Source organism: Mytilus trossulus, chromosome 6, assembly GCF_036588685.1.
Source record: "Mytilus trossulus isolate FHL-02 chromosome 6, PNRI_Mtr1.1.1.hap1, whole genome shotgun sequence".
Taxonomy (NCBI): domain Eukaryota; kingdom Metazoa; phylum Mollusca; class Bivalvia; order Mytilida; family Mytilidae; genus Mytilus; species Mytilus trossulus.
In genome coordinates, this window is record NC_086378.1 from 43,353,828 (window position 1) to 43,366,817 (window position 12,990).

The following is a 12,990-nucleotide window of genomic DNA, read 5'->3' on the forward strand; positions in this document are numbered from 1 at the left end:
ATGCACAGGCACTTGTCTCAGAAAAAAAATTTCCTATATACCTTGTTATAATAAGGTATATAGGAATTTTTTTTTCTGAGACAAGTGCCTGTGCTTTTATGCTAATAATTCATATTTAGCATGTAGTAAGTCTGCTTGGAATGTTAGGTTGATTATTTGTGTAGATCTTTGATAGAAAATCAAATAACAAAGGGTCACGGGACTGTATGTGTTTGCGTCCTTCCGACTCAGTTCTGCATACATACTGGCCAAAGTTGCACCTTAAATTTGAAGAAGAAAAAATAAAAGCATTAAATCCATTTATGCCTCTACACATATAATTATGTTCGTAAAATGTAAAACATTACTACTTCGAATCATGCACATATATTAATATAGATACTAGCTAAGAGTACATTTAAACGGTTTTAAGAAAACAAAGTACATATATATACAAGAAATTGCAAACGCAATAAGTGAATGAAGGGGAGAGAAAAGCCAAGAATAAAGGAAAGAGACAAATCAACAACAAAAATAGCACGCAGAAAACTTATCTCACTTTCAAGTTGCGGCAAACTGTAAAATTTAACGATTTTGATCAAAATGTATTTCATGTTCTACTAGTTTTGGTTGTTCATGTGCGATGAAAGAAGAGCGAGGATGATAACATAATACATGATAATCTAAGCCTTTGAAGATCTTTGAATTTTGTCATCAACATAACGATAGTATATGTTTTTCAGCTGGATTGTTGCTGCATATGATTTGAAAAGCTCCCCGCTAAAACAATTTAAAAAATTTCTCCTTTTTCCTAAAGTTTTTTTTTCAGAAGTAAGTGGTGTTTAATTTTTCATCGGGACCTTTTTACTGTTTGAATTCTTATTTTATACTAGAACACACCCGTGATACTACGGGTCTGTAACGGAATTTAAGTATATAACTGTGCGCAAGCCTTATTTTAGTATTAGAATTGTCATCTGTTAAAGTCATGCCGATTATAAGATACACAGTTTTTTCTCCGCTTTCAAATCTTTCTGTTTGAACCCGTCGAACTGGAACTTATCAATTATTGGTAATATTAATTATTTGGAAATCAAAAGGTCCTGGAATGGAGTATTTTTTAATAAACAGCATTGTCCTATATTAGCTATAAGTGTATATAGCATATTAATCCTGAATACACCGTTTGGTGGTGCGCCTGGCAGATGCGGAACGTACAGATAAGGTAATAGGTAACAGGTGAATATACTATTGGTATCGGTATCGGACTCGACCCGGAACTTCTTAATTATTGGCAATATTAATTACGTGGAAAACAAAAGGGCCTGGAGTGGTGTAATTTTTAATCTACACCTTTGTACTTTATTAGTTATATATAAAGTTGAATTCTGTGATTCGTCGTTTTTACGTGATGACGGCTGACAAATTGGACCTCGTAATTTTAGTATTATAGATTAGACCAATGTAACAGTTGTAGACTGCATAACATACTAGCTTTGTGTTGGTGTTGCTTTTGATTATTATGACAGCAATGGTTGTATTTTTTCTTTCTCTCTTGTTTTTTTTTTTGGAGGGGAAAAGGGGGGGGGGGTGAATGCGACGGTTTTTTGTTCGAGACCATACGATGATCATACTTTAATTACATGGATAACACATTCAGGTGACGAACAGAAAACATAATTAATCACTTTTTTTCCTAAAGAATGTCACTATAAATTGTCACAAATAAAGCAAAAGACGTACATGTTTAGACCGCCCGTGACATCTGTTCTATTAGTCACGTGAAAAAATGCTTGAGTTGCTTCTGCCCAATATTCTGTGGGATTAGACATAGCATAGCTGTCAGTAGACCATATCCAATGCTGCTTTGCATGCTTATAAATCTCTTTTATCTGCAAAGTCAAACAATATAACAACGTTTGTATTTCTTTGCCATCATAGAAAGCAGTTTTAGTTGAAACGGTTTTGTTTCGAAAGAGCAAATATGTTTGCATAAATAATCTGCATGATACCAAACTATTATAATACTTTGCTGCTGTGATTTTAGCTTCTCTTCATACACAAAAAAGTCAAATAGTATATATATTAATTTACATGATTTTTATGATATCCAATGAGAAAATTCCAACAATACAAGCAATCTTTATCATCTAGTTTATAATCCTTTAAACAAAAACTAAGTTTATAGAAGAAAGAATTCTTAATTATTCTTGTTAATGATAAACATTATGTTTAGTTACGCTTTCGTGATCTTTATCTGGCATATAATTGTAGACTTGGTGAGCAAATTCATGAACCAAGACGTTTTCAGCATCGGGACCATTAGAGCACATTATTTTATCTTCCCTGACAGCTGATAAAGTATTGGTCACTCCATCAAGGTCTTCAAGTTTTCTCCCATCAGTAGTACATGTTGACACACATGACCCCGAGCATGAACCTACATATAATGACAGTGAACATTAATTTAAGTACAGTTGAAAGGGGCAAAGTGGATACCAATTTCACTATAGTTTCAGTTTTCCATTTCCATGATTTCCATGACAGAGCTTTCCTAGTTACAAGGAATCTATCAGTAAATCAAGGATAACTAATGGTGATGTTGAAGTCATCTCGTGGAATACTACATAATGTAAGAAATATATCACCAACAAAAAAAAACTAAAACCCTGTGGCAGCCATCCTCTTTTAGTGAATTGTACACAACCAAATGCGACTTCTCACAGAATGTCTACTTGCCATGACACATGATAGATGCCAAATAATGGATCAGGAACTATGACCGCCTCTGTGACACCCGGGTTCACTAGGTATTTTAAAGAGCTTTAAGTTGAATTTCTTTGGTTTTCAGTCTTAAAATTGTTTTTTGTGCAATTTCATATTTCAATGTATGTGATGTTTCTATCACAGTGGTTTCTATAAACAGTCTTGTTTATCCTTTTCTGAAACTCGAATCTTACCATTCCGATCCTCCACTTTTGGTATATTTTTAGGGAGATTTTAATTGTGCCACTGTTTTATGTATTTGGTCGTTTCTCATGGTCAGACATGTGACATTCAGCAATCCTCTCATTAAATGATGCGTTATCTCATGAAATGACCGACCCTTCTGGAGAGCACGAGTTCAATCTCTTGATTTTGACACCGGGGGTTCGTGAAGCCCAATTTTTAGTTTTCTGTGTAACATGTTATAGACTCTTATTGTAACTTTGTCGTTTTTCTTTTAGTCAGAGCATCATCTGTACAAAAAAGAAAATTTGGTATAATTGCCAATGAGACAACTATCCACAAAAGACCAAATTGAGTGTGTTCGTTACATACTGTCTTTAATCCCTCTATCATTTTTCTCATTATTTTTTTTTAAAGTCTCTTAGATATTTGAATGAAAACTTACGCCCACAGTTTGCCCTATTTTTCAACAGGTAATTTTCGGGGAAAACTGTTATTTTTTCGTTTCTTGAAAATATACCAACACCGCTACCATTATCGGCTACAGCTCGGAAGATGTAGGCTGGCATTTGTTTCACCATTCTTTCTATGTGTTTTACTGCCTGTAATGACAAGATAAAAGTGTGATATAAATACAGCAACTAGTTTTTAAATTGAGCGTCGAAAACAAAAATCATTTTCTGCAGTAAAAAACTAATACGTAATAGTAGTAAGTATTAGTTTTACAAACTTATTATAAGGGGGTATACATTTAAGAATCTGATGACTGATTGGTACAAATATTCATAAAATAATTAATGAAACTGTTAATTCATTGTTGGAAAATTTACAATAACATTACTGAGTCTTTGTGAAGCAATTTCATTGCTGCATTTAATGTGACCTACCGAATTAGACTATTTATCGGCTTTATAATAACACGAGCAACACCACGGGTGCCACATGTGGAGCAGAACCTGAAATCATCCCAAGCTATTGGTTGGGTTCGTGTTGTTGTTGTGCTCCCTATCGGTGACATTTTGTTCACGCATCGTTGTCAATATAATGGAATTTGATGCAACTGTCGTACAAGTGAGAGGTTTAGCGCTATAAAACCAGGTTTTATCCACCTTTTTCAACAATTGAAAAGGCCTGTACCAAATCAGTAATATGGCAGTTCAGTATTGCATTGTCCATTCGTTTGATGTGTTTTATCATTGATTTCGCCATTTGATTAGGGACTTTCCGTATTGCATTTTTCTCGGAGGAAAAAATAGGAGTTTAGTATTTTTGTGATTTTATTTTTTTCATGCTATTCAAAAGGTTTTTTTTCCCGAAAAGGTCAGGTGTTCGCAATTTTCGTACAAATCTGGAAATTTGGCCTCAATAATAAAAATGTATTTTGGAGTAAAAACTCGACGGAATTGTGAAAGATATATTCACTGTAAAGTAAATTGTAGCCACTACCAAAGTACTACACATTTTTACTTTTCTTGTTTGTTCGTAGGAGGAACATACTTCAAAACACATTATATATCTGATAGTGCAATAGCTTATGTGGCAAACTTTGACTTTATTATCCATGGTCTTTACTCTATAATATATCACGTGATTAAACACACATATATCCTATTTTTTTCTCACAGCGTACATTTGTTTAACCCCTTTATCCTATCTTCTTATACATTTGGGTTGTTTACAGTGTATGATGATTGTATATTAAACCTATTTGCAGTCAGTAAGCGAAGTTCCATTTCATTATCGAAGAGAAATTTAAATGCAGCAAGAAATTATTTTTAGGAACGAACGATTGTGTTCTTCCTATTTTTCATCTTACACCTTTACCTTGTCATGTACATCCTGGCCCACACTTGGAGTAGCTGTTACTTTGGTGGTTGACGGAAATCTCTTATTGTAGATTTTCCCTTTATATCCTACATATTTTGTTTTCACAGCACTGCAACATATGAGATATATGTCATTAAGGTTTTTTTTTAAGATTCAAGATTCAAGATTCAATATTTTATTAAAGTCTCACTACTTGCAATACATAAATATACAGTACATACAGAGTATATACACAATATAAAACAGACAATACACAAATATAAATTACAAGTACCATTCTATTAAGAATTATGAGAGACTATAAAACCGTTTCTATATAAAACTAGTTAAAATACATACGATTATTAAAATCATTTCATTTTAAGAATATAAAAAGGTATTTCTTCTACTTAAAATATCAAAGCAGGTTTTGGCAACCATATCATAACAATTAATGTTTTTAAATAAATAAACAAATTTATCATCATCAGACAAATCATTAAAATCTGCATTATATTTCATAGCTTCGCTATATAAACAAAAGCGCAAATCTGCATATAAAGGACATGATAGTATTACATGTTTTTCGTCTTCTATGTTATCATTACACATAAAACACACTCTTTCGTCTACATTTTTATTTTCATACCGCCCTGTTTCAATTCTCAACGGAGCTACTCCGCATCTAAATTTAGCAAAAGCACTTCTATATCTATAAGATAATGTTTTAGATAAATATAATTCACTACCATAACTGTCTTTAAACAATTTATAAGTCCGCAATTTTTTACCAACATCTTGTGTTAATATTCTATTTTGCCAATTTTCTATATACTTATCAAGTAAAAATTCTTCTATCTGCATAATATTTTGTTTCCACAGTACATTATTTAAATCAGTATACAAATCTAAATTACATTCTTTAAACTTAGACATAATCCTAAAACACCAATTTCTTCTCTTATTAAGAGCATTTCTATAACACCATTTAAAAATTCTATAATTTAATCTATCTGTGCACATTATGTTACATCTAGCCCAGTGTCGAAAGACACAAGTCCACTGCTTAACACTTGGAGGTCTCCAGCCCATATCCCCTTGAATTGCATCGTTTGGGGTATATTTACCCACACCCATAAAAGACCTGATAGCTCTGTTCTGGACAGCATTTATACATGAAAAATCTCTGGTGCCCCAAATGGCTGCACCATAACTTATTACTGGCCAGACCAGGCTATCAAATAATTTAGTAAATGTACTGTACTGGAAACCTCCATGGGCCTTACTCTTTACAATGATCAAACTTAATGCCCTGTTCGCTGATTTGGCTACAGCTTTAGCCATTAAGATGTGCTCCGCAATCAAACCCACAATAGACAATAGACAATATTTTATTCGCACAAACACATTTACATTAAATGGTTATGGCATACAAAATTAAGACAATAAACTTACAATAGTTAAATTGATTACAATTATATTAGAGTGACAGTGGTATTCACAGCAAAGAAGAAAAAAGGCTATAAATATCAACAGATAACACATTATTAATGTTCATGAACAATTGAAAAAAGAACACAAACAAAAATTAGGTTGGCATTGCATATTAAAAGAAATACAAGTTATACAGATGTTCTTAATAAAAGACAATCATTAATATACTTTATGGTGATTTTTATAATGACTGGTAGACTGCTATTTAAAAGTACAGTCAAATGCTTAAGTGTTATAGTGGACTGCAATTTAATAAACTTGAAATTAAGATTTTTATTAATATTTTGTATATAGGTATCCCTTAATGATGTATAGCATGGACAGATTGAGAAGAAATGGTATTCATCCTCAATTTCTTGTCTGTTACAGGATAAGCAAATGCGTTTACTTCTTTCAATGTTGGTATAACGCCCTCTTTCAATTGCTAGGGAATGTGCACTTAGTTTAAATTTACTGAAAACTGATCGGTCAGTTTTGAATTTACATATATCAATATATGGGGGCCTTTTTCTAATTCTTTTAGTATGATGACAAAAGAAATTTAATTTTTCACATTTATTGATAGAACAATTTATAATTTGATAAGCCTGGTCATAGATTCTTTGTTGGATACTATTTATGTGATATTTTAAATTAAAAGTATCAAAAGTGAGATAACCAAAACCTAATTTATTTAACCAGTCTTTTACAATGTTAACCCATTTACTTGTTTTCTCTACATTATTATATATTTTATGGACTAAAGTGTTAGGCGAGTTTACAATATGGTTTAGAAATTTTATAGCTGAAAGCTGAATTTTAAAGTACAAATTAAGGGATTCTGTTTGTCTCAGTTAAACAGGCTACATTTGTTGTTTTGCACTGTACACCTAAAATTTCTTTAATAAATTTAATATGTAAATGTTCAAATGGATCTGAATCTTTGAACACTTGGCTTACACCCCAAACTTCACTCCCATAAAGAGTTATTGGAACAACTAAAGTATCAAATAATTTTTCAAGCATACTGCAGGAATTGTCTAAAGAGACTGTTTTTTTAATTTTAAACCAAGCCTTTCTCCCTTTTTCCATAAGATTTTTTTTTGAATGACTTAAACTTCCTGAACAATTTATAGTTATTACAAGGTAACAAATAGATTTAACAGTCTCAAGATGTTCTTTTTCTACTTTAAAATAATTACAGTGAGATTTTCCATTAGAATTGAATATTATAATTTTTGATTTTTGTTTGTTAACATCAAGTTTCCATAGGGAACAAAATTTAGTTAACTCATTTAGTGCATTTTGTAGCCCTTCTTGGGTTTCAGATAATAAAATAATGTCATCTGCATATAATAATGATGTTAATTTAACATCTCCAATAATAATTGGTTGAGTGTTTGCATGATCAAGGTCATTTACAAGGCCATTTATATAAATATTAAACAAAGTGGGGCTAAGTACATCCCCTTGTTTTACTTCATAATTTTATATAAATTCATGGCTCATACCATTTTGAAATTTAATTCTGCATTTGTTGTCATTATACATTGATTGGATGACATTAAAAAGCTTGCCTGGAAGTCTGTTTTGGAGTAGAATGTAGAATAAACCCTCCCTCCAGACAGTATCAAAGGCTTTTCGCAGATCTATAAATGCTGCAAAAATTTTCTTTTTTTTAGTTTTATATTTGTCTACAATAGACTTTAATGAGAAGATATGATCTGCTGTTCTAGCTTTTTCTTTGAAGCCAATCTGATTTTCACTTATCAAATTATTAGTGTTAATAAACTTCATTAGTCTAGTGTGTATAATTTTATTGAATAATTTTCCCAAATTAGAAGTCAATGAGATACCTCTATAATTAGAGGGGTCAGATTTGTTCCCCTTTTTATGAATTAAAGTAATCAAACTTTTGTTCCATAATTTTGGGAAGCTGCCTTTCATAAATACTAGGTTGAAAAGTTTTAATAGGGGTTCTAATAATACTGGCATACCGCATTTAATCATTTCATTAGAAATTAAGTCTTCAGCTGATGATTTACCATTTTTAAGTGTTTTAACTGCATTTAAAATTTCAGCTGGCTGGATTTGTTTATTAAATTCGTTGTCAGAGTTGCATGTATTTAGTGTCTTTTTTAAGGCTGTTAATTTTTCAATAATTATGTCATGGAATTTATTGTTTTGGATGTTAGAAGTACTGTTCATTTTTTTAAAGTAGTTTATAAATAATTCTTGATCAAAATGGTTTTCCTCTTTTATTTCTGAAAGAGAACTTAATTTGTTAAGTAAATTCCAAAATGTCTTTGGGTCTTTTTTCATATTTAGTGAAATTTGGTCACAGATTTGACTCTTGTAATTTCTTTCTTCTTGTTTACACCTTCTTCGAAATTTAGATTTGAATGAGTAAAATGATTTTCTATAGGATCCGTTGTCTGGAAACTTATTTACAAGTAAACAGTACTTTTTAACTGTAGTATGGAGGTCATGACAAGAGTCTGAGAACCATGGTTTTTTACTTTTCTTAATAGGCCTATTCATGATTTTCTTTTGAACAAATTTAGTTGATAAAAGTGCCGTATCACACAAAATAGCGTTGAATTTTTCAACAGCTGAATTAGAATCAATCTGTTTATTATTTACAAATTCATCTAGTCTTTGTTTTACATGTGAGTTTTGAATGTTTGTAGTATAACAATCCATTGCTTTGTTATCCCAAAAAAATTTACCAGGGAGAGGATCTAATTTTGTCTCTATAGTTTTACATTTTTGAAAGCAAGTAAGTAAAGAGCAACTGATAGGACAGTGATCTGATATTGGAGTAAAATCACTAACTTTAAAGTTTCCAATGCATTGTAATATATTAGAAGACACAAGTGTATAGTCTACAAGACTGGAACCATTATATGTTATACATGTACATTTGCCCAAAGGGTCTCCAATAGTTCTTCCGTTCAGTATTCTGAGTCCGGATTCTTTACATAAATCAATTAATAACTTTCCACTCTTATTTGCAGATTTTGAATCAAGATTATTTCTTAAATTATGTGAGTCAATTGAATAATCATTGTCTTTTGATTTTGGGAATTTTGCTTCATCAATCAGGAATAGTATTACTAGTAGTATATGCATTAAAATCACCTTGAATTACAATATCTCCAAGTTGACTATAGTGCTCAATATTTCTTAGCAACTTTGAATAAACTTCATTTATGTCTTCTGTACAACCAGAAGAATATTCTGGTGAAAAATATACTGTAGCCATAAAAATATCATTCTTAAGATTAAAAAAATGTTTATCTAGTTTAACCCATACAGCATTATTATGAGTACAAGTTAGTTTGGATATACCTTTATATATAGAACTTCTGACATACAGAGAAATACCACCAGAACCACGTCTGGCTCTTTTATGTTTTTTCCTGGTACTATTACATATAAAATCAAATCCAGGTATATTATCTACAGGTTTACCACTGTCACTCCAAGTTTCAACAAGACTAATAATATGCATTTTTGATACAAAATTTACAAATGCATGATCAGTAATTTTTTCTGAATTTAAACCTTGAATATTCCACATGCCAATGTTAAGGTTATATTCAGTAGAACTAAGTTTTGGCATTATTTTAGTAAAATGATTTAAAGTATAAGTTAAAAGGACAAAATTGGAGTTGATTTTGGATGATCCTTTGTCAAGGAATTGATAATTTTAAAATTACAATGGACTAAATGATCCATTTTTTGTATTTTTACTATAAATGGTTAATAGGAGTTTCATTATTTTTATGATTTATCATATATAACATAAAGATAGGATGAAAAATGTTTTCCTTTTATAAACAGTATAGAATGAAAAAAATGGTGTTTTCATTTCTCTTTCTCATTACTATGAATATTCATACTTTATATATATATATATATTTGAAAAGAACAAATAAAACAACAACGAAAAAAAAATTAAAAAAAAAACCCACATAAATGTAATTTTGAAAACGTACGCGTGTGGCGAGAGGTGCTTTCAATGTAGGTGGATGTCAGCCATAGCGTGCATTCTCATTTTTTGTAACCAACCGTTCAAATATAATTCCTTTTCGGATTCAATTATGACTCAGGGGAGGTTTACTAATTTACTCTGAAGCGGCAAAATCAGAAAAGCGCTCCGGACCCAGAACCCCAAAACTAATTACTTCAGGTGTTCCAATCATTTCGATGACCGAAATTGGGGTTATAGAATTGGATGTGTCTGAAATGTTTTTTGGAGTATTTGTATGTTTAACTAATGTAAATAATACATCACAAACTGAAAGGCTTTGATCTTTCGCTAGAACAGGCTATACAACTTCATACTTTGGCGTCCTAATTACAATGCGATAATATCAGATTATTACATGTAATTTTTCATATCGCATGTATTATCAGCCTTAGGTTCAATATCAGCCCAAGAGCCGCATGACTCGAGAGCTGATATTGACCGAGGGCTGATAATACATGCGATATGAAAAATGACATGTTATGATCTTTTTATCATATGCTTCAACAATGGAGAAAAATCACAGATTCATATATTGATCATTTTACGTGGTTCCCAAATAGAAGTTCAAAGAGTGAAAAGTTCACGGACGTCGGACTCCAAATTTAGTACATTCGATATGAAATCTTTCTACCAGATGCCTCAACAGAAAAAGAACCATTTTAATATGGACGAAACGACAAAAAAAATTATTCAAAAATATACATTATGAACACTGTTTGAAACTTTTAAAAAAACGCATTTATTTAATAATTGGATTTTTTTTTTTTTTTTTTTTTTATTTTACAAAATATACTTTCCAGTATCCAAATAATTGTTTCGTTAATAAAATTGAGATTGTACACTACTTTTAAGTTTTTTAGTGAAAATGTAGCATTGAGGTATATTTTCCGGAATTTGCCGAGCATCACCGGAATGCCATGCGATAACGTTACGGAAAGGCATGTGATAACACTCGAAGCATGTGATTAACTTTTCATATCAGCCCGCTAAGCACCAATTCGAAAAATATGGAATTTACGTTGATTTAATGATATTATCATAGAGTAAAAAACCATATGTTATTTAGTCTAAGTATATGATAAAATGTCCTTCGCTATAGCAGAATATAAAAGAATGAATATGATGAAAAACACTTTCGGAAGATTCTTCTGTTTGATATGCATACTAACCTTAATTCTGTAGAAAAACCTACAAAATATAAAGTAAAATATGAAGAAATAACTATATTGAAATAACATACGTAAAAATACGTTATTTTTCGCTATTATACCTTTTACACTTTTTTAAAATTTCCTGTACAAGAGTTCACGATAGAGGAATTTCTTTATAGTTACAGAAAAAAACAACAATGAAAAATAGAACTCTTCATTGAGGTGTTATACAGTAAATGATTGCATGGTGTTTGTTTACGTTCAGTAGCAATATGTTCTTGCATGGCGAGGAAGAGTACAAATTTACAATCAATACAATAGATTTTTGTCATTGACAAGAAAAACAAGAAAAATATCTACAAGTTTACAATTTTTTACATGAAATGTTTAGCATTAAGACAAAAAGAGTACCGTCGTCGTAATGTTATCGCCAGTGTATGTTTCTTCTCTGTTGGTTCGTTTTGTTTGTTAAAGAAAATGTATTGGATTTGATTTTATAGGTAACTTAACTTATCCGGAGCTTATCATCAAAAAGTTTCGCCTTTAAAAGCATCAAAATTACATTTAATTTGCTCGTTGAATTTGACCCCAAAAAGCATTCACAATTTGTCTAAAACTGTTATCAATAGAATTTCCTCATATATTCCTGTACAGAATTATGAATTACTCTCCGTTTTTTTCAACGAGGTTTTCACTGATTATGTCTCTTATCATTTGTATCAAAAATAAAATTGAGAATGGAAATTGGGAACGTATCAAAGAGACAACAACCCGACCAAAGAGCAGACAACAGCCGAAGGCCACCAATGGTTCTTCAATGCAGCGAGAAACTCCCGCATCGGGAGGCGTGTACTTACTTTGACAGAAGGCGTCTAGTAACAATAGAAGAACCATATTCTTCATGTTTTGGAAAAGCAGAGCAAGTTACCACAACTGTAAAATGATAATAATTACAATATGACTGGTATTTAAAGTGTTGAAAAATGCCATTAATAGTAAATTTACAAAGGAACCAAATCAAAATTACTTCCTTAAACGTTTCGTGTTTTTCTTGAATATATCACAGGCTGTTCAAATCAATCAGACACTTTCATCTATTACTTGGAAATTTAGTTTTTCTTGATAATGAAACAATGATTAAATACAATATTGATTTATAATATAAACAAGTATTATTTTATAAACTCAATACTTACTTGCAGTAATAGTTTTAGTATCCATCGAAAATATAGGCCTTTGGAATCTACTTTATATTGAAAAATTAAGAATAAAAACAGGGATTGTTCAATGAATGTTTTAGCATTTAGATATTTAAATATATGTAACAGTGATGCATCTTTTTGTAGATTTAAAAGAAATTAAGATCATTTAATAAATAAAGTTCAATCAAATTTACACATCATTTAATACTTTTGTACTATTTCGACAATTTATTCAAATGGTATTTTATTATTCCGGAAGAAAAGAGAGAATAATGGGCACTTAGTCTGTTTTAAAAGGCAGACTTCGAGTTATTTAAGGTCGCTCTTTTGTTTGAAAAGATTAAATATATTGGTATTTTTTTTAAGATAAGTATAAGTGCTTTCCAATTTTTGA

At 30.9% G+C, this 12,990-nt stretch overlaps 1 protein-coding gene across 1 annotated transcript; it reads right to left on the bottom strand.

The window, feature by feature from the left end:
• Window positions 1–98: 98 nt before the first annotated feature.
• LOC134723436 (uncharacterized) lies at window positions 99–12,330 on the bottom strand. Its single transcript, XM_063587049.1, has 7 exons — window positions 12,252–12,330; window positions 11,413–11,431; window positions 4,753–4,864; window positions 3,374–3,530; window positions 2,220–2,419; window positions 1,723–1,871; window positions 99–260 (listed from the first exon to the last, which is right to left on the bottom strand). The coding sequence occupies exons 1-7, from the start codon at window positions 12,295–12,297 to the stop codon at window positions 116–118; spliced, it is 828 nt and encodes a 275-aa protein (XP_063443119.1). The 5' UTR covers window positions 12,298–12,330; the 3' UTR covers window positions 99–115.
• Window positions 12,331–12,990: the final 660 nt, after the last annotated feature.